Raw genomic sequence first — 20,829 nt, 5'->3', positions numbered from 1 at the left:
AAGGTGAAAACAGAGAGACAGAAAACTATGAATACGTTTTGGCACTTCAATTCAAGTGGGGATGTAAAACTGCCTTTTAAAAAGAAGTAACATCAAACAGAACCAGGCTCAGAGGAAAGCATCTGCCATGACCGGGTGGGGGGTGAGGCGAGGAACACTGAAATAATATTCATATCAAAAGTCTTGCGCAACATACAACATAATGTCGAGCAAACAATTTAATTTCACAGATGCAGGTATTCATTGTCATTCACACAATTAAATTCCTTACATGTAAACATTTCGTTACATTTAGACACACAAAGAATAAAGAGGAAGAGCAGTTAGTGAGACAGTGATGTCAGGTGGAGTGAAAGAAACTGTTTTTCTCGTATCTAAAAGAGTTTATCTTGCAGTACTTGTTACAGTAAATGACATACTGATCTTTGCTGGGAAAAATATAGCAGGATTCCTTCGTCAAACCACCTGCTTAACAAGCTGTGAAGAAGAGTTTACTTTTCAGCTCCCCCAATTCACCACTGTTTGTTTTACACAGCAAAAAATCTACATTATAGTATTGTACTATAATCACACCTGTAGGATGTGATTATAGATGAACAGATAAGACCCACATAGTGTTTCAGTTGCACACTTTGACAGCAGCTGTGGCTTTCTATCACAGTGCTACCTGTGCCATGGAGGGGTGGGTGTAAAGAGAGGCATCAGGTTTACTAGAATTTATTGTTTTATTATAATATATTTTTAGGCTTTAGTAACATAATATTGCCAATTTAGGATAATACAAAAGATAAATCATTTGTATTAAATGTTACTATTTCAAAACATAGAAATAAAAGCTTTTTTGCCTGCAAAAAATGTACAGGGGCCAGTGTAAACTCTGTGCTACTGACCTGGGGCCGTTAAACTGGACACCGAATTATTAAGATTAGTTTTTAACATTAATTAATCTACATTATCAGAGCATCTATTTCCAGCTCCAGGAAACTTCAATGTGCAGGACAAGACTCAGTTCTGAGAATGTTTATGCTCACTTTGCTTCATTTTAGCCGCCACATGTGCAACGTATGCACTCATTTACTAGTGCATGTAGACACACACACAAGAACACATGCAGACGAACAACAAACATTTTTCTCTTTTTTCCCTTGTCTCTTGAAAATGTACTGTTGCTCATTAATAAGAAGTATTTCTAATCCAGTTCTACCCATTATCCAGTGCAATCATGGGTAAAACTGGTTAAGAAACAAAGAGCAGCCTCCAGCAAAATTCAGTACTTAGCAAAATAAAAAAGAAATTTCCTGCCTCAGGTGGAAACCACAAATGTGTTTCACCACCTGAGGCAAAAACACCACATGGAGTTCAAACAGGCTACGAAGGAGGAGGTTTTTAGGGCAGTATAGTAACTTAAAAAAATAATAATCCAAAACTACAAGCAGGAAATTACCTGCAGTTTAACTATTTGGTAATCTGGATCTGGAAAATGTCCTCTACTGTTCTCTATACTGTCTATGGGTAAGCATGGGTGACTCAGGCGGTTGGGAAGCGCATCTGTAACCGGAAGGTCGCCAGTTCAATCCCCGGGCTCTCTGTCCTGGTCATTGTGTCCTTGGGCAAGACACTTTACCCTACCTCCTACTGGTGTTGGCCAGAGGGGCCGATGGCACGATATGGCAGCCTCGCTTCTGTCAGTCTGCCCCAGGGCAGCTGTGGCTACAACTGTAGCTGCCTCCACCAGTGTGTGAATGTAAGAGTGAGTGAATAGTGGCATTGTAAAGCGCTTTGGGTGTCTTGAAAAGTGCTATATAAATCCAATTCATTATTATTATTAAACAGAACTGGTCCTAGCATGGAACCCTTAACCTAACACATGAATTATACTTCTGCCTCAGATCTATCTATCTATCAGATAACTATGCCACAATCTTTTTCTTAACCTGACGTATACCTTCTAAGAAGTTTAACTCAGGTTGACGTTTACCACAATGATGTAAATGGCATAGAGGGTTCTGGTTACAATGTCAGTTGGGACCTAGATTTCCTGCAGAAGTCTCAATCAAGCTTTAGTGTGTGAAGAATGTTCCCTGATTACATGAGCAAATTGGAGTCTATTAGATAGATGTGACTCAAACCACTGCAGAACAGAACCTCTAATACCAGCAGTGTTATAATCAATGTAGTAAAACATTTTAGTCAAGAGTATCGAACAATGCACTGAGGTCTAACAGGACAAGCACAGAGCTGAGTCCACTGTCAGAGGCCTAAAGAAGATCATTTGTAACCTTCAGTAAAGCTTTTTCTATTCTGTGATGAGCTCTGAAACCTGACTGAATCTCTTCAAATAAACCATTGCTCTTTTACAACTTCAAGAATTTTTGAAATAAAAGGAAGGTTGAGATCGGCCTAAAATAAACTAGCTGCGTCAAGTGATGGCTTTTTAAGTAATAATTTATTACTACCACCTTAAAGGCCTGTGGTACATAGCCCAGTTATAGAAATAGACTGAAATTAAAATGATCATGAAATATGAAAGGGAGTTTTAACTGTTCTGTTGAGATGAGAAGCAAAGGGGCAAATCATATTTAATTTTTTCTACATTACGCAATAAAATTGCAACTGTTCCTGAATTATTTTCTCTTGTCCTCAGTTTTCTTATTTTCAATCTAACTGTGATATAATTGATCACTTCTAATTTATTACTTCATGATAGTAAATTTAAATGGTTTAGCTGTTATTTGAGATCTGTGGTTTGTCTTATATACTTAATTCTCTGTGGTGGGTATTAGAGCAGGGCGATATGACCAAAAATATTTATCACGATATACATTTGAAAATTTGCGATAACGATATAACTGACGATATAATTGACACTAGACAAAATAGACAAAAAACTCCACAATTTTATTAGTACAAAAAAAACCATCAATGTATTTTCACTTAAACAAGCAGGTGTTTTATGTGCATTAAAGTTATATAAAAATTTAACAGTGCAAATGTAAATTCCTTGCTGACAGTTTAACCAAAAGGCATTTCCAGTGGAAATTGGCCGACATATCCTAGCATAACCATGTATAATATCCACAAAACTTAAAAAGAGGTTATACACACGCAATACGGTAATATTAAGCACAGTACGTATCACTCCGCGAGGCTCCTCCCTACGATAAACGTAATGCTCCGACAATCCATCAAGCGGTGCGGGTTTGAAGCTTAGCAAAGTCGTACTAAAACATCAGTCAGTAAACACAACCAGAATTCAAACATAAGGCACACGGGATTATAAGAGGCAGTGTCGATTTTCAGAAAAATCAAAGGATTGATTTTAAGTGTGCCGTATTTTCCAAAAAACACGGTAATAACGACGGCCCGCTAGCATGCTCTACCAAAAATAGTGCTTTGTTGTGTATCTGACGGACGAAAGCTACACCAGTTCCACACTGAAGTGGGAGCATTTTTACAAACCAATTCTGGTTCATCTGTTTCATTCAACAATCCGCTTTCGCCCTCCTCATTCTCCGTCGCCGCTGTGCCTTTTTCGCCATGTGCGTATGAAAACAAAGGCACGGCTCATGCGCGTTTTACCCATATTCTATTGCGATACTTCATTTTCTTGTCATTGCCCAACATTATACCGGTATTACCGTGAACGGTATGATATGGCCCAGCCCTAGTGGGTATTCTGTTGGAAAATACTAAAAAATACAGCAACACTACCAGCAGGACATATGCAGCAAGGTGATATAGACTTGCCAGTTGTTTCATTACATGTTCCACATTTATAATGATTCACTTTTTTCTATCCTTTCTCAGTGGGCTTCACTGACTGCACAAACCGCACAATATTTCTTTTCGGCACTGATGACAATCGCTTTGGTGTAAAGGCAGATGGTGTATTAATGGTGAGTTAACTTGACGGGCAAAGTTGGAATTACTGTAAAAATCACAGGAAAGTTTGTATAATTGTTCTAATGAAATGTAGAAACTCATTTCTAATGAATTGAAGTGTAGTGGATGCACTAATAAAACTTTTGTTTTTTTACTTTCCAGGTAAACAGAGAAGTTGTTCTTTATAATGGACACCAGAATTTCTTCATCCACTCATGGGACTCTCAAGGTCAGAAAATAACAGTTCCAGTCAGGGTAGTTCATTATGAGCATCACCATGGACACCATCATGGTCATCAATGTGGAAAGCACCACAATGGAGACCACATAGAATACAGTCATCAGCATCACAGTACTGAAGTGAAGTCTGCTGACCACACAGAGGTAGACACTGTTTCATACGGGACTGTTTAATGTTTTATAGACACTGTTTAATGGGGCATGAAGGAAAAGTTCAAATCTATTTATATTTTTTTCAAAACTGCACATTTACAGACAGGGCAGGACTGATAATCTGGCATACTGGACATTTTCCTGGTAAGCCGATACGCTTTTGGGCCAGTGGCCATTTTAAAGGACCACTGCACACTGACAGCATCTCATTCAATCATTCCACCTGACACAGCCTTCGCTGTGCAAGTTTAGTGTGGAAGAATTGGCAAACAGGTGGAGCTGAAAAGCTGAGAGAAAACAATAAAAATAATATAAGTAGTACCAGCAACTAGTAACTGGGCCTCACAGTCACAGGATGATGCTGCTAGCACCAGCTGTGGAGGAGTGAGGAAGAAGTGATGGAAGATTAGATTAATGTGGTAAGAAAAGTGAAATGAATGGCTACTTTATCCATGAGCCACTGCTAACAGCTAAAGTGTAACTTTTAATGCTAGGGCCAATTTTTTTTGTCGCAATCCATTCCATTCAGATGTGAAGGTTGTTTCTGGAAATCATCTCTTTATTTTGCATGAGAGGCCAGACTTTTACCTAATGTAATTTTTTTTTAAGTGTTCTCCCAGCTTCATGAAAGTCTTTCAAAGTGATTTTTCGGACATTGAAAATTATTTAAAAAGTAGCCAAACTGGTCCTTGGTACCTGAGAAGGGAATGTTTTTTCAAGCTTAATTTTAACCTTGCAGCTTAACCTTAAGCTACAAGTGTTGACTTGATGGATGTACATGGTTGTAAAACTCTTATCAGCTGTTTCTACTGAGTTTTGTGGGGCTGGGATGATGTCTTTGTAAATGTGTGACAGGACTGAACACACTAACACCTCATGGAAAACCTCAAATTTAAAATTCTGCTCCTCAAATACAAGGTCAAATACAATACTTGAGTAATCAGTCCCCATCTTATCTTAATGACCTTAAAGTACCGTATCACCCCATTAGAGCATTTCGCTCTCAGACTCTGGGCTTACTTGTGGTTCCTAGAGTATTAAAAGTATAATAGGAGGCAGAGCCTTCAGCTTTCAAGTCCCTCTTTTGAGGAACAGCTTCCAATTTTTCTAATATTTTGTTCGATTTTTAATCTATGAATCAGCTGTCTTAGGTTAAAAATGGTGTAGACGATACACAGTCACAGATTCTGAGATATATTATAAGATCTGTGGTCCTCATTGCAATTTCTGAGTCTTCTTCTGTTCATGCTTTTGCCAACAATATGTCTGCATGTTTTCCCAGAATGCCACTGATCCACAAGCGCATGTTCTTCAATTCCCCAAGTCTGTTGGAGGACTGAGGAGGAGGAAGAGAGACTGGGTTATTCCTCCTCTCAATGTTCCTGAGAATCAGAGAGGAACCTATCCCCTAAAAGTAGCTCGGGTAAGGGGAACTGAATGACTTTTGTTGACATTATTTGTGGACAGGATTTCTCTGTTGTTCCTCTGCAGTCAGCACGTGTTTTTCCCATTTTTAGTTGTCACTATTGAATCTCCAGAATTTCCAGTTTTTTTAGATGCCTCTTAGTTATGAGCTAACTTTGTTAATTTTAGATAAATAAAATATCTATGAAAGAGAATGAAAACTTATTGCTTTAGGGAAAGATCTAAAGTTTATGTGCAGTAATGAGAGCAAGATGTTGGCAGTTAATACATTGACACTTGTTTTATTACTGTCTTTTCCATACTGTGTGTTGGAAATTGTTGGAATAACATAATTATTCTAAGAAAACTACAGAGTTGTGGTTCACGCTATATACTGTATATTGGTTAATTTATCTTACGACATCCACAACTGTGCTGTCTTTCTCTGCTCTCTTATGTTTGATATCAGGATAACCAGGATTCTGTTGAATATTAATGTGCATAGCCTCTTTGCTGTTGTATAAATGTTAAATGAACTGGTTCATGAACAGAAATTTTTTTACTTCTTCATTTTCTTTCTGAGCACTCAGAGTGCTTTATACAACTTGTCCTATTCATACGCGGACTTTTTCCCATGCTTTTTCTATGAAAGTGCTTTCTAACATTCACAAACATTGTAAAGCAAATCATGGTTAGTATCTTGCTCAAGGATATTTGAAAAGCAGAGTGAAGTAGATAGGGATTGAACCACCAACCTTATGATCAGTAAATTACCTGCTTGACATCCTGAGCAACAGCAACAGAACTGTTATCCTCATCACTGAGAGTGATTTAAGTCAATGTGGTGTGTTTTTTCCAGATCCGCTTAGAGAATCTAGCAATCGTATTGATTTGAGATCACAAGATGGTAAATGGCCTGCATTTGTATAGCGCTTTTCTAGTCCCTAAGGACCCCAAAGCGCTTCACACTACATTCAGTCATTCACCCATTCACACACACATTCACACACTGGTGATGGCAAGCTACATTGTAGCCACAGCTGCCCTGGGGCGCACTGACAGAGGCGAGGCTGCCGGACACTGGCGCCACCGGGCCCTCTGACCACCACCAGTAGGCAAACATGGGGTTAGTATCTTTGGCATGCAGCCAGGAGGCAGCCTGGGATCGAACCACCGACCTTCTGATTAGTGGCTGACCTGCTCTGCCACCTATGACTGAATCATTCTGATCTGTGTATCAGGATAACCAAGAATCTCTTGATATTTTTGAAGATGAACTTGCACAGCTTCTTTATTGTTGCATAACCTTTACCATAGACAGTGAGAGTGATCTAACTCAGTCCTGTGTGTTTTTTCCAGATCCGCTCCAATGAAGATAAAACAAGGAAGGTCTTTTACAGCATCACTGGTCCAGGAGCTGATCTGCCTCCTGTTGGTCGTTTCAAAATGGACAGACAGACTGGAAATCTGTATGTAACACAACCACTTGACAGAGAGGAAACAGCCGAATATCTAGTAAGCATCTCCACTTTGTCCAAATGTTTTCCAAAGTGTGTATCTTTTGATGATCATCAAAAGATACACACTTTCATCATACTTGATGATGAAAGCTTTTATTCTGATTATCCTTTCATGTGGAGTGACTTTGGAAAACTTTTTTATAAACATTTTATGTTATAAGTTCTGTTAAAATTGTTTGTTTTTGATGTTCTTTGTACATCACATAAAAGAATCAGGCCCCATCTTATCTTAATGAGCTTAAAGTACCGTATCACCCCAATTAAGTGCTCTCAGACTGCAGGCTTACTTGTGGTTCTTAGAATATTTAAAGTACTCTTCTGTGGAACCAGCTTCCAGTTTGGATTTGAGAGATAGACACCCTCTCTACTTTTAAGATTAGGCTGAGAACTTAGAACTTTTTTCACTCATTGTGTTTATACACTGCTCTGCATTCAATTATTAGTTATTATTAATCTCTAGCTTTCATGTCAGCGTGTCTTTTGTTTTGTCTCCCTTCCTTCACCCCAACCAGTAGCGGCAGATGGCCGCCCCTCCCTGACCCTGGTTCTGCGGGAGGTTTCTTCCTGTTAAAAGGGAGTTTTCCCACTGTTGCCAAAGCTCTTGCTCATAGGGGGTCATCTGATTTTTTGGGTTTTGGGTTTTATATATAAATTTAAAGCATCTAGGGGAAACTGCTGCTGTGATTTGACACTATATAAATAAAATACCATTGAAGTGATGACAGGTATCGTTCTGAAATATTCGTTTTATAGATGTATTGAGACTCTTTACATATTACTAGTTATGTCAAACATTTTCAGCAGAAAATTGCAGATCTCTTTGGTTGTTTCAAAAACAAATGTACAATCATCCTTTTGAGAGACAGAAACAAAGCAATCAAGTAACAATAACATATTGACTGGTCACTTGATCATTTATAAGTCTTTTCACTCTTATATCTAAAATTTTACAGGAATTCATTTCAGTTTTATTTATATAGCACCGAATCACAACAAAAGTCACATCAAGACACTAAAATCTTTGCTTTGTTTGTATTGTGTGTAGATTAAAGGTGTAGAGATAAATGAATTAATTTAAAGGTGAATCTGAAACTTTCTGAATCAAACATGTTGAAATCTTTTGCCTGTGTAGTTTGAAGCACATGCTGTGGCTGATGGAGCAGGACAAGCTGAGGCTCCTATGGAGATTATAGTACGTGTGATCGACCAGAACGACAACAAACCTTATTTTACGACAGACTACAAAGCAAATGTTGCTGAGGCCACGGCCATTGGTATGTTTAAACATATTTTTGACATTATTTTGTTTTCTTGTTGGCACTTATTTGCAGTTTTCTTTATTTTTGCTACTATCTACAATTCTCATCAATAGAAATCAATGTAGTGCAGAGGTTTAAATGCAATGAATTTTAAGATATTCAGAAACCTTCAGAAAATTCAGAAAATTACAATGTGGGTTGGAATGAAATTAGACTTTTTACGCTAACTCTATTTTGATTTAATAAATTCTTAAATGAAGCAATGTGAAGACCTTCTAAAACTTCTGCTCTTTATTTCCTTTTTCTGAATTCCTCCACTCCAGGGACTGAGGTGGTTAGGGTTGAGGCCAAAGATGATGATGAGCCAAGTACTGACAACTCAGAGCTCCGCTATCGTATTCTGAATCAGGACCCACCACTGCCCACTGACAACATGTTTGAAATCAACCCAATTACTGGAAGCATCAGAGTCACTGGTAAAGGACTAGACAGAGAGGTAAGATTTGTTAAACCACATTTAACATACAAGTGTCCTTTTACGCCTAAGTACTGAAAAAAGCATTTTTATGAATCAGGATCAGTAGTCTGCCTATCACTGCTAGAAATCAGTCAGAAAGAGGGTGCTGCATCAAAAACACTGCTGGTGATTTCTTGGATAATGATAATATTTACCTTTGAAGTAAAACCTGAATTTACTGCTGAAAACAAACACTGTTCTTGAAGCTTAACTTTTACTTTAGAGTCTAATGGTCTCCATTTCTAGTTTGTGTCATGCTTGTCACAGTTTCACCACTGCTTGGTGAATAATACACTATATTTAAAAAGTTTGACCAAGGCTAATATCAGATAATGGCATCAGGTTTGCATGTATTTGTCATAAGCAAAATATTCTATGAGTTTATCTTCAGCTTTTCAGCAGAATCCCAGGCCTTCATAGGTGAAGGGTTTTAGTCAGTTTGAAAGCTGTGTGTTACAGAGGTCTGTAAACTGATGTCAGTGTTCCTTCCTGCTGATGAGCTGATCTACCTTAACAGTCCTCGTCTCTTAACAGAAATATCCACAGTACACTCTGACAGTACAAGCAGCAGATCTGGCAGGAGAAGGGTTAACTGGACAAACAAAAGTCATCCTCACGGTGACGGACAGCAATGACAACACTCCAGTCTTCACTCAGAAATCTGTAAGTACGAAGTACTGGTAACTGCAGACTTCCTGTTTAACTGCTGCTTTTTCACTCTGTTAAAGCAGAACGCATTCAGTCTGTATCTAGCTGCCTTACTAATGTTGGCTAATGCACACCATTTAACAAAATAAGTTCACAGCATGTGCAGTGACGCATGTGAAATAAGAAATGACACAAGGAAAAAGTATTGAACATGCTTACTGATATTTAATACTCCATCCAAAAGTATTTTGGATTCAAGATGCCTCCTTTATGGAGAAACTAGTTGCATGCATGCACACAAGCAGTTTTCAAATCCTGAAGCTTCTGTGGGGCACTTCTATGAATTCTGAAAATGTATAGACAGAGCCGAAGCTCAGGTGGATTCAGGTCTCAGGGCTGGGCCATTCTAGCAGCTTTATTATCTTTCTCTGTTACCAACTGAGTCTTTCCTTGGCTTTGTGTTTGGGATCATTGTCTTACTGAAGCGACCATCCTTGCCTCATCTTCATCATCTTGGTAGATGGCATGGTGAGTGGGCATACAGACCATGGCAGTTGAGTGCATTGCTTATTACTTTCTTTGAAACAATTGTAACTACTGCATCCACCCTGCAGGGGCCTGTCCTTCCATAATGGTTCCTACTCTTGCTCCTCTTTCTTGGGTTTCTGCTGCTTGAGTTATTCTCTAAGCACATCGTCAGTCATGGCCATCTTTTAAGCAATGGTTTAACTAGAGCCAGCTTGAAAGTCTGTTGTCCATCCATCCATCCATCCATCCATCATCTTCTCCTTATCCGAGGTCGGGTTGCGGGGGACGCAGCCTAAGCAGAGAAGCCCAGACCTCCCTCTCCCCGGCCACCTCCTCCAGCTTGTCCAGGGAACACCAAGGCGTTCCCAGACCAGCTGAGAGGTATAATCTCTCAAGCGTGTCCTGTCCCTCCTCCGAGTGGGACACGCCCAGAACACCTCACCCAGGAGGCATCCTTGTCAGATGCACGAACCACCTCATCTGGCTTCTTTCAATGTGGAAGAGCAGCGGCTCTACTCTGAGACCCTCCCGGATGACTGAACTTCTCCCCCTATCTCTAAGGGAGATTCCAGCCACCCTTCAGAGGAAGCTAATTTCCACCCCTTGTATCCGCAATCTCATTCTTTCGGTCACTACCCACAGCTCGTGACCATAGTTGAGGGTAGGGATGCAGGTCGACCGGTAAATTGAGAGCTTTGCTTTTACGCTCAGCTCTCTCTTTATCTTTTAGAGAGCTTGTCCATTCAGACACTGAGTCCAAATGGACCATGTTCAGCACCTCCATTGCCGAAGCTGCTACACTGAGCTGCAAACCGCAAGGTTGTTGGAGTCTGTCGTGATGGTAACCCCTGAACCAAATGGTGGACACCAGAGGTGAAGGGAGGCACCAGGCTAAAGAAGGAGTCCTATTGGGCTTGGTTAGCCTGTGGGACTCCGGAGGCAGCTGATAGGTATCGACAGGCCAAGCGGAATGCGGCTCGGGCAGTGGCTGAAGCAAAAACTCGGATGTGGGAGAAGTTTGGAGAGGCCATGGAAAAAGACTTTTGGTCTGGTATGACTAGCCGGTTATTAGCGATAGGTTCATCTCGGTTGTGGGCAAAAGACCTGCAACTGACAAATAAAGGCTATCTCATCTCTCATCTCATCTCATCATATTTAAGATTTTAGTATTAATTAATGGTAGGACTTGAGCCGTCTTGTAGGAATTGGGTCTGAAAGAAATGTTCATCCTTTACTAGAAGTGATTACCAAAGTTAACTCAGAAAGATCTCTTGGAAAAAATTGTCTAAATAAATATCAGTGGTATTAAAAGTAGCTGCACATAATTTTATGTTTGTGATTTGTTGGAGTATTTTTTTTCTTTAATGGCTAAAATTTTATTTATGAAGAAATTCATGATGTCATTATTATATAGCATCAACAGAATGGTTGGCTTAACAAAGCTCTGACATTTGACATATACATGTGAGTCTGGCTGCGGTGCTGAAGAGAAACCTAGGATTGTTCTTATTTTCTTTAACCTCCTAAGACCCGAACTCTTCCACGGCATGCATTTTAATTTCCCTTTGATATTTGGGCTGGTTGGGACCTGATGAATTACCTGATTTTTTTTTTTTTACCATGACTTCATCCACAGCAAGGTCCTCTAGTTTCTGTCGATGTGAATTATAATTTTACAGAATTTACATTTACCCTTAGCCAGCAGTTTTAAATGTCCCTGAGTGTCGCCTCTTCATGTCCCTGGAAGGCACTTGACTATGATTGCTGGTGTCTCTAGCTTCACATGTCCCAGAACATCCATCTCCACTTTTCCAAGGCCGGGTTGGGGGGGGGCAACAGCCTAAGAAGAAAAGTCCTGACCACCCTCTTTCCGGCCACCTCCTCCAGCTTATCCGGGGTAACACCAAGGCATTCCCACGCCAGCTGAGAGATATAATTTCTCCAGCGTGCCATTGGTCTGCGCTGCAACATGCTTGGGACACCTCACCCAGGAGGCACCTAGGAACCATCATTGACAGATGCCTGAACTGACTCAACTGACTCCTTTCGATGTGGGGCAGCAGTGGCTGTACTCTGAGCCCGTTCCAGATGGCTGAACTCCTCACCCTATATCTAAGAGGCAGAGTCGAGCCATCCTTTGGAGAAAGATCATTTCCTCGATTTCCTTCTTTCTGGCCTACCCAAAGCTCATAACCATAGGTGAGGGTGTGGATGTAGATTGACCATTAAATTGAGAGCTTTGCTTTTATACTCAGCTCTCTTTTCATCACGATGGACTGGTACAGTGTCACTGCAGCCGCAGCACCAATCTTTGTTGATCTTCTGCTCCTCTTACTTGTGAACAAGAATTTAAATTAAAACTTAAACTCTTCCACTTGGGACAGTAAATTGTCCCTGACACAGAGTGGGCACTCCATTCTTTTCCGGCTGAGGACCATGGTCTCAGACTTGGAGATGCTGATTGTCATTCGTGCCGCTTCACATGGATGTGAACCGCTCCAGTGCGAGCAGGAGTCTGCACAAGTAGAAGCCTTTTACAGCCTATTACAAGTGTTGTTATTGCTAAAGCAGGCCGATGAATAACTAAACATCTGAGCAGGAAAGTGCACGAGGGACAGGTAAAGAGGCCATGCTGCTAGCGGGTTGGCTATGAGCTAAGCTAAGCTAGCAAATCCCTAAAGACACACTGAGTGACTACTGTGAATGTAATTAGTGGCTGAATCACTCCATAAAATCATCATTCCATAAAAAACTCTGATTTAAAAAAAAAAACCTGAAAATCAAGTAGCAAATATTTATGTAATTCACATAGTTTTTGAGACGTCATTTTACTGGTTGTCTTCTAATGTCCTGTTTTGTGAGTGCCCCACTTGCACATTTTAAGACATCAGCCAAGTCCCCACAAAACTTAATCCAGACAGCTGATATGAGTTTCACACCCACACATCCACCAGTTAACCCTGGTCTAATACATTATAATTTGAATGACTGCAAAGTTAGAACACAGTTTGAAAAAAGATTCCCCTTCATGCAAAGGCATTGAAGCATTAAAGCAGTCAATGTCCAAAGAATAACTTTGAAATTATGGACAATCTCTACTGCATCTCTAGTACAAATGAACCAGCTGTGGATGAATGAGATGCCAGAAAGCCTGATCTCCCAAGGATCCCCAGATGGGACTATTCCCATTCAAGTACCAGCCAATAACTTATCTTAGCACAACATGGAAAGGCCTGTCGGATGTCAGAGGGGCAAGACACTAGCTCCCAGTAGATAGAGCAGTTACTCAACACTGTAAGACCAGACTGACGAACTTGTGAACCACCTGGATTGTTTAAGTAGTTGGACTGAAAGATAGCACAGAAACGCTTCATCATCATAGCAAGACATGAACGAGTCCTAAGCAGAAGATTGATAGAGAGTGGGGGGCTACCACACCACTCAAGATCCCTGGTGCAGGCTGTGCAAAGAACCCCCTTGAGAGAATCCAACACATAGCAGCAGGATACAAGATGCTAGCAGACTGGTATAGTATACAAGGTCAATTTGGGATACACCCTCTCCAAGATGATTGAGAATGACCAAGCTATGATCCTGTGTGACTCCCAGTTACAGACAGCTACAACTGGTGATGGCTAACTAACTGGACATAATAGTTTTTGATAAGGAGAGGAAGAAGGCTGTAGTGATACCAAGTAATGTTAAAGCACTTCAGAGGGTCATTATTATGGCCCAAAAAAATCATTGTCCATCCTCTTCCTTCCCTAAAGGACCTGTAGAGCACTCGCTATCTCAAGAGGGCACGCAGCATCCTACGGGACTGTACACACCCAGAATGTTTAAGCTGCTGCCGTCTGGCTAGAGATTCAGGCTGCTGAGGTCCCCGACAAACAGACTCAGGGACAGCTTTTGCAACAGAGCAATAGACCTAACCAATTCTAACAGCTGACCTGAGTGACTACCTCCCTGGACTTTTTGGGGGGCAATAACAATAACAATAATAAAAACAATGTACAATAAACATACGTTCTTTCTTTTTATTTATTAAGATAAGTTACTGTGTTGTGTTGTGCGCAGTGCCGACGCGGGACAGTTTCCAATTTCGTTGTGCTATTGTACTTGGTATGACTGTGCAGTGACAATAAAGAGTTATCTTATCTTATCTTCAATCCCTGTTTACATCCCAAATATGTTACTTTAAATAAGTATCAACTTTACATAAATGTGTATAGTGCTCGTATGCTGCTCTCACCTGAAACACAGCAAAACAGCAGTTCTGTGTTACTGATGGCTTCCATACAATAACCGGCCTGTGTTACTTTTTGTCATGTTTCAGCTGTGTGCAGGCAGAAAAAGGACCCAAACAGAAAACTCACAACAACAAAATTAAACTCAAAAAGCTGCTTTATTGCAGAATAGTAGTGATGGCCCGCTTGAAGCTGAAGCTCCGGTGCGTGTGTCAAAAAAATCAACACACTGCTTCAGAAGCACTGTATCGAAGCTTGATTCGTTTGGCCAGAGTCACGTGATCGGTGATGTCCGAAGCTTCATTTAGAACCTAACTGCTTTGGTATCTGATTCAGTGGTTTATAAGGAAGCGAATCATTCACGGGATTTGTGGAGTGTTTTGATGGTGACAGATAGCGAACCACTGATCATTCCACTGAGAGATTTGGAGCCAGCGAGGAATAGAGGAGGTTCTGTTGTGTGGGAGAATTTTGAGTTGATTTTTGTCAATCGGGTGGGTTTTCCAGCTTTGTGTTCTGGCCGTTTGCTTTTGTTTTGTGCGTGTTTATTATATCTGAAAACGGGAAAAAGGTAAAATGTCAAAAATCTGCTTCCATAATATAAATATCATTAAATAACTTTAGAAAAACTTCCACTTGACTCTTTACATGTAATGTTGTAAAAATATATATTTTATTGTTTAATTAATCTGAAAATGTTAGTCTGCCAAATGTGCAGCAATTGAATTTATTTATTCTCTTTAGCTGATAGTTTGTGGGGCCCAGGTAGACTGTATAACTGCATCTCTACCAGTTTCTCTGCACTCCAGCCTCCTCTGGGCCATGTGAAGGGATTTTCCTTAAGGCAGGAGAAATTATCTCCACGAAAAGGAACAGCTTCGGCCATCGCACATTAGAACAAATTCTCTTCTTAAATAAAAATGAAAAAGGGTTACCTTAAATGCATCATGTTTTTAATTTGCAGGTTCATAAGCATTTTCCTTTTCCATTTCACAATCAATTCTACCCCCAGGTCAAAAATATGTCTGGGAAAATTTCCCTAATATAATATTATTTATAAATACACCTGTCTAGCGATTAATTGCATAAGTGCATGGAGGCAGGACCTCACAGCTGAAGCATACTCCATAATGTGTTGTACATTATTATATGTATATATTATATGTAACGTGGTATTTTTTCAATTATTGTATTTACTAACATCAAGAAGTCACAAGCAAAGGAAGACCACACCATGGTGCATGTTTAAACAAGGAGAGTTTACTGGTCAAAATTATTTATTAAACAAATAAAACACATTTTTTTAACCACCAAAAAATACACGTTCAAAGCAACACAACAGCGGCCCAATATCAGACAAAACTCCACTCTGTAGAGTAGGCAATCGTAATGAAGCAGTTGGTTTTATTTTGTGGATTCAAGCTGCTCTTTGTATTTTTGGCCACCAGATGTCACCAGAGAGGACTGTGTTGAAAAGCTTCGAGTAATGAACCGTTTTTCAATACAAGCTTCAGTGCTTCGGAAAGCTTCATTTGGCCATCACTACAGAATAGCATGGAAAAACTAAACTAAACTGGGACATGGATAAACTGAAACACAGCCATGAGGGAGACTACAACACTGACAAAGAGAAACATAGGGCTTAAATACACTGAGGGATAACGAGGGAATGAGACACAGAAGGAGAGCACAGCTGGGAGTAATCAGGCTGGACCAGACAAGGGAAGCAAAACTAGAAACACTGACATAAGACACGGACCTTCAAAGTAAAACAGGAAACACACTGACTGAACTCTAGACATGTGAACAGCAACTGAGGAGAAAGAACATAGGGACCTGAAACATGGGACAGAAAGGCACAGTAGACACAACGTGGACATAACAACGCCACAGGGAAAGAGTAAGACAAAACACAGAACACAGGACCTCTTACAAAATAAAATAGGAAACATAATGAAACGCAGACATGACTACATGAACTTGACAGCATAAGAAGAGACATGAAACACATGAAGGGCAAGGGGGACTTAACAGGGGTTGAAAACACAAGGGGAAACTAATAACAAATGAACTTAGATAACCTAAAGAACTTAAACATACCATAAACATCAAAATAAACTAAAACTCAGAACGTGACACTTTTGTAAGGGATTACTTTGCCAGTTACTAATTTGTCTGAGCCAGTAGGTGGCAGTGGCCACCATTGCCACCTACTGGTGAAACTAAATATCGCCTTAACACCACATCAGGTGGGAGCAAATGAGCTTTTCACTCTATGCTATGAAGTAAACTATTGTCACAACAAAAGCAAAAAAGGTGATGGCAACATTAAAAGAACTTCAACAACAATTCTTAGACTTGTTTTTGACACTTAAAATACTCAGGGTGCCAGACATGTACAGAAGAAAACAACACCCCATCTCTCATAATTGTTTTGAGGATCCTGAAAGGCAGTATAGACCATCCATTCACGTAAACAATGGAATCTAAAGTATAAATAATAAATATTGTCTTATTAGAATGATTACTCTAATACAGGAGAGAGAAAACCACAGACTGAATATTTAGCTCCATTCATTCATATTAGAAGAGGGAAAGAGAAAACTGTGCTGTGAATTCATTAAAATCTGTCAAAAATAGCCACTGCTTTCAAGGAGAAAAATAAAACAAGCAAGATTTTTCAGCTCTAAGCTATTCTCTTTTTTTTAAATAATTTCAACAGAAATCTTTATTTTATTTAAAATAAATTAAATGCTGCATCTAGTACTATGCAAGCTTCTAGCTTTGCTTGACAATGTTTAGAATAAACCTGATGACATGACATTCCAGAAAGTCTACAACAAAAGACGAAGCAGACTGAGCCCAGAAATTGCTAAAAACTTGTGTTACTCTTAAAGTAAACACATCAGTCTTGTTAACAAATAGAGAATTTGTCATCACTCTTAAGTAATTAGTTTTTTGATATTTTGCTGAGTGCTTTATGAAGTTAATGGGTTCATCTAATATGTTTGCTTTGTCTTTAGATTGTGATTTGTTGTGTTGAGTTTTGGTCAGAAGACTATTGCTGGCTACTTTCCTTTTTGTGTTGTAATCCATTTGACAGGTATTTACCCATTTATTTTTGTAATCAGAAGGTCTATATTCAGTTGCTGGAGTTGAATTGTATGTCTAGTTTAAGTAAGTTGGTATTTAAATATTAAAAATTCACATTTTTGGGCCAGGTGGGTGAGTTTGATGACTGTGCTGAAGTTTTAGTTGATAATTATGTTTGTTGATTTGGTTAATAATGAAAAGAGGTTGTGGAAGAAAGATGGATTGTCATTGCTGGGGCCACAAATGTTGACTAGCATGAATATTTTATTACTTAGGGATAAACTGATAATCTTATTGGATCACTGAGAGATGTATTACAAATTAATGTTTTTTTCACCTCCTTGCGGTTTACTATTATATGTTTGATATTATATCTTGTCAAACTTTGTACTTTAAGATTTCGGATTTCATAGTGTGCAAGTCAGTTTCTTGCAAGAAGTATATGTCTGCAATAAGATTAGAAGGAATTGAACATGAATTATTGATGTACAATTTAAGTTATTTGGCGGTTAGGTGACCGTGGCGCTGGAGGTTGGGAAGCGCATCTGTAACCGGAAGGTCGCCTGTTCGATCCCCAGGCTCTCTGTCCTGGTCGTTGTGTCTGTGGGCAAGACATTTTACCCTACCGCCTACTGGTGTTGGCCAGAGGGGCCAATGGCACGATATGGCAGCCTCGCTTCTGTCAGTCTGCCCCAGGGCAGCTGTGGCTGCAACTGTAACTTGCTTCCACCAGTGTGTGAATGTGAGAGTGAATGAATAATGGAATTGCAAAGTGCTTTGGGTGCCTTGAAAAGTGCTATATAAATCCATTATTATTATTAGACTCCGATGACCCATCACAGCAAAAACAGAACAGAGCAGAACACCAAGATCTGTTTTGACTCCCATGATTTCTGACCCATCCTTAATTTTCTCACAGTATAGTGCGACAGTTGATGAAAACAAAAAGGATGTTGAGGTGGTTAAGATGATAGTAACAGACGAAGATGAACCACAAACTCCAGCCTGGAACGCCATCTTCAAGATCGTTAGTGGTGATCCTGATGGACTTTTCACAGTAAAAACAAGAACTAACAAACACGAAGGAATCCTTTCTACTGCAAAGGTAGGAAGAAAATCAGGAATTCATTCATAATATTGGGAGATATTTATCATCAGTGATTAGTTGATGGAAGCACTTTCTGTGATTTTTTGGGACTTAATAAAAATCTGTGCCAACACCCTTATGATGTGTTTTTTTCTCCCTTCCTTCCAACCAGGAGCTGGACTTTGAGACGGCCAGCAAGCACACTCTGTTGGTTTCAGTGGAGAATGAGATTCCTTTTGCTCCTGGTGTTTCTGTGGTCACTTCTACTGCCACAGTGATGGTGGATGTAAAGGATGTGAATGAAGCTCCAGTCTTTGATCCAAAGGAGAAGCTTGTGGTAAAACCAGAGGACCTTACTGTGGATGAAGTTGTGGTGCAGTACACCGCTTCAGACCCAGACACTGCACGCAAGCAGAAAGTCACGTAAGTCAACTAGGAACTAACCCCCCCCAAACATCTTTTTACTTCAAACAACATTTGAAGTAAAAAGGTAAACAAAAAATGTGTCACCAACCTCATAAGCAAACATTACATTACTTTCGAAATATTGAAAAAAAAAAACACTATAAAAACACCCCTAGTATTAGTCAGAATTTGCTTTTTAGCACCCAACAAGCTGACAGACGGGCTTGAAAAGTTTAATTGTTTTCTTAATGTTTTCTTGATATCAGAGGAGAACGGCCAGACTGCTTTGAGCTCATAGGAAGCTAGCCTTGACTCAAAATACCACTAGAGATTCATATGTAGATATTAGGGGTGCAACGATACACAAAATTCACGGTTCGGTTCGGTTTGATACTTTGGTGTCACGGTTCGATATGTTTTCGATACAAAAAAATGTTCATGCCTTTTTAATTTGTCATTTATTAAAATTATAAATATATATTTTAACTCAAAGGTACAGTTTTTAAGTTTAATGTTGCTGAAACAACAAAATAATAAAAAAAATAAATCTATCTGATCGAGAAAACACTCATCTTTGGCCATTTCTCTTTATTACAGAGAAATGGCTCTTTCCAAAATAAAAGCTATACTATAAGCTTCTTCTGGGCTATATTCTCAGCAGCATATTAAACATATCAGGTCCCCATAAGGAGAATCATGTGCTAACGGCTGTCTAAATGAATCGGGTAAAGCATGCGTGTTTGTTGTCTTTGTCTGCTTCCACTTGTCTTTGCACTAGGATGATGTCAGCGTAAATGCGCAGTCATATTCGTTGTGTTCCCACTAGTGCTGTCAGCGTTAATCTCGTTAAAATGACATTAACGCCATAACGTGGCAAATCTCCGTTAACAAGTTACCGCGGATCGCCCTGGACGGCGTCGACACGTTAACAACCTAACTGCGCTAACGCACTAGTTCCCACCAATTGAGCATTGCGTAGCACATCCGACATACTGTTTTACTTTTGTCCATGACGCGCTTACCATCAGGGTCATGCTTCACATGAAAACCAAAATAGGTCCAAAGGGCAGATCTGAATGAGGGTGGGGGAGGTTCAGTTTCGGGTAGCGTTGAGGCAGTTGCCATGTTTCAACGAGCTTAGCTTCTGTCTTGCTAGCTTGTGCTGCGCTCAGTGGATATGCACTCGACAGTGCAGCCTAGGTGGAGTAGTCGAACGCAGATCCACTGAGCGCTCAACACAGACAGCATCGTCAGAAGAAAAGCTGATAAACTAAATAAAAAATGTTGTATTGTTCGATACATATGCGTACCGAACCGAAAGCACTGTATCAAACGGTTGAATATTGATACATGTATTGTTGCACCCCTTGTAGATTTGGATAACCATCATATGCAGAGCAGCATCTCTAAATGCACAGCACATTCAACCTTAAAGCAGATGGGTTACAGCAGTTAAAGATCAAACTGGGTGACTGGGTGATTTGTTAGCTAAGAATAGATAACTGAGGCTACAGTTTACACCACACCTGGACAAACAAAGATTGGAAGAATATTTTCTGGTCCGAAGAGTTTTGTTTCTGTTGAAAGGAACAGAATTTGTCAATAACATAAATTACACAGCCTGCTACATGTCCCTCCCTTCAGTGTACCTGCCTTCTTATTGATGCTTCCAGCAGGACCACAGACCATATCTCAATGCTTAGGTAATCTCAAACTGATTTCTTGAACAAGGCAGTGAGTTCACTGTACTCAAGTTGCTTCCACAGTCACGAGATTTCAATCCAATGGCACGCTGTTGGGATGGAATGGAATGGGAGATTTGCATGATGGCTCCAGAGCTGACAAA

At 39.8% G+C, this 20,829-nt stretch overlaps 1 protein-coding gene across 1 annotated transcript in view; it reads left to right on the top strand.

Annotated features, from left to right (window-relative positions):
- LOC146374489 (B-cadherin-like) overlaps positions 1 to 20,829 on the top strand; it is a 34,877-nt gene that overhangs the window by 3,463 nt on the left and 10,585 nt on the right. The window contains exons 3-11 of the mRNA XM_084949066.1: positions 3,808 to 3,896; positions 4,045 to 4,266; positions 5,558 to 5,698; positions 7,039 to 7,194; positions 8,332 to 8,473; positions 8,782 to 8,954; positions 9,510 to 9,638; positions 18,411 to 18,596; positions 18,751 to 19,001. Of these exons, the coding sequence (XP_084805192.1) occupies positions 3,808 to 3,896; positions 4,045 to 4,266; positions 5,558 to 5,698; positions 7,039 to 7,194; positions 8,332 to 8,473; positions 8,782 to 8,954; positions 9,510 to 9,638; positions 18,411 to 18,596; positions 18,751 to 19,001 (1,489 nt within the window). The remainder of the gene's footprint in view (positions 1 to 3,807; positions 3,897 to 4,044; positions 4,267 to 5,557; positions 5,699 to 7,038; positions 7,195 to 8,331; positions 8,474 to 8,781; positions 8,955 to 9,509; positions 9,639 to 18,410; positions 18,597 to 18,750; positions 19,002 to 20,829) is intronic.

The sequence above is a fragment of the Perissodus microlepis genome, chromosome 13 (genome assembly GCF_051167445.1).
Source record: "Perissodus microlepis isolate ML-2025 ecotype Zambia chromosome 13, ASM5116744v1, whole genome shotgun sequence".
NCBI classification, from domain to species: Eukaryota; Metazoa; Chordata; class Actinopteri; order Cichliformes; family Cichlidae; genus Perissodus; species Perissodus microlepis.
This window is presented reverse-complemented; position numbering and strand designations above follow the sequence as displayed.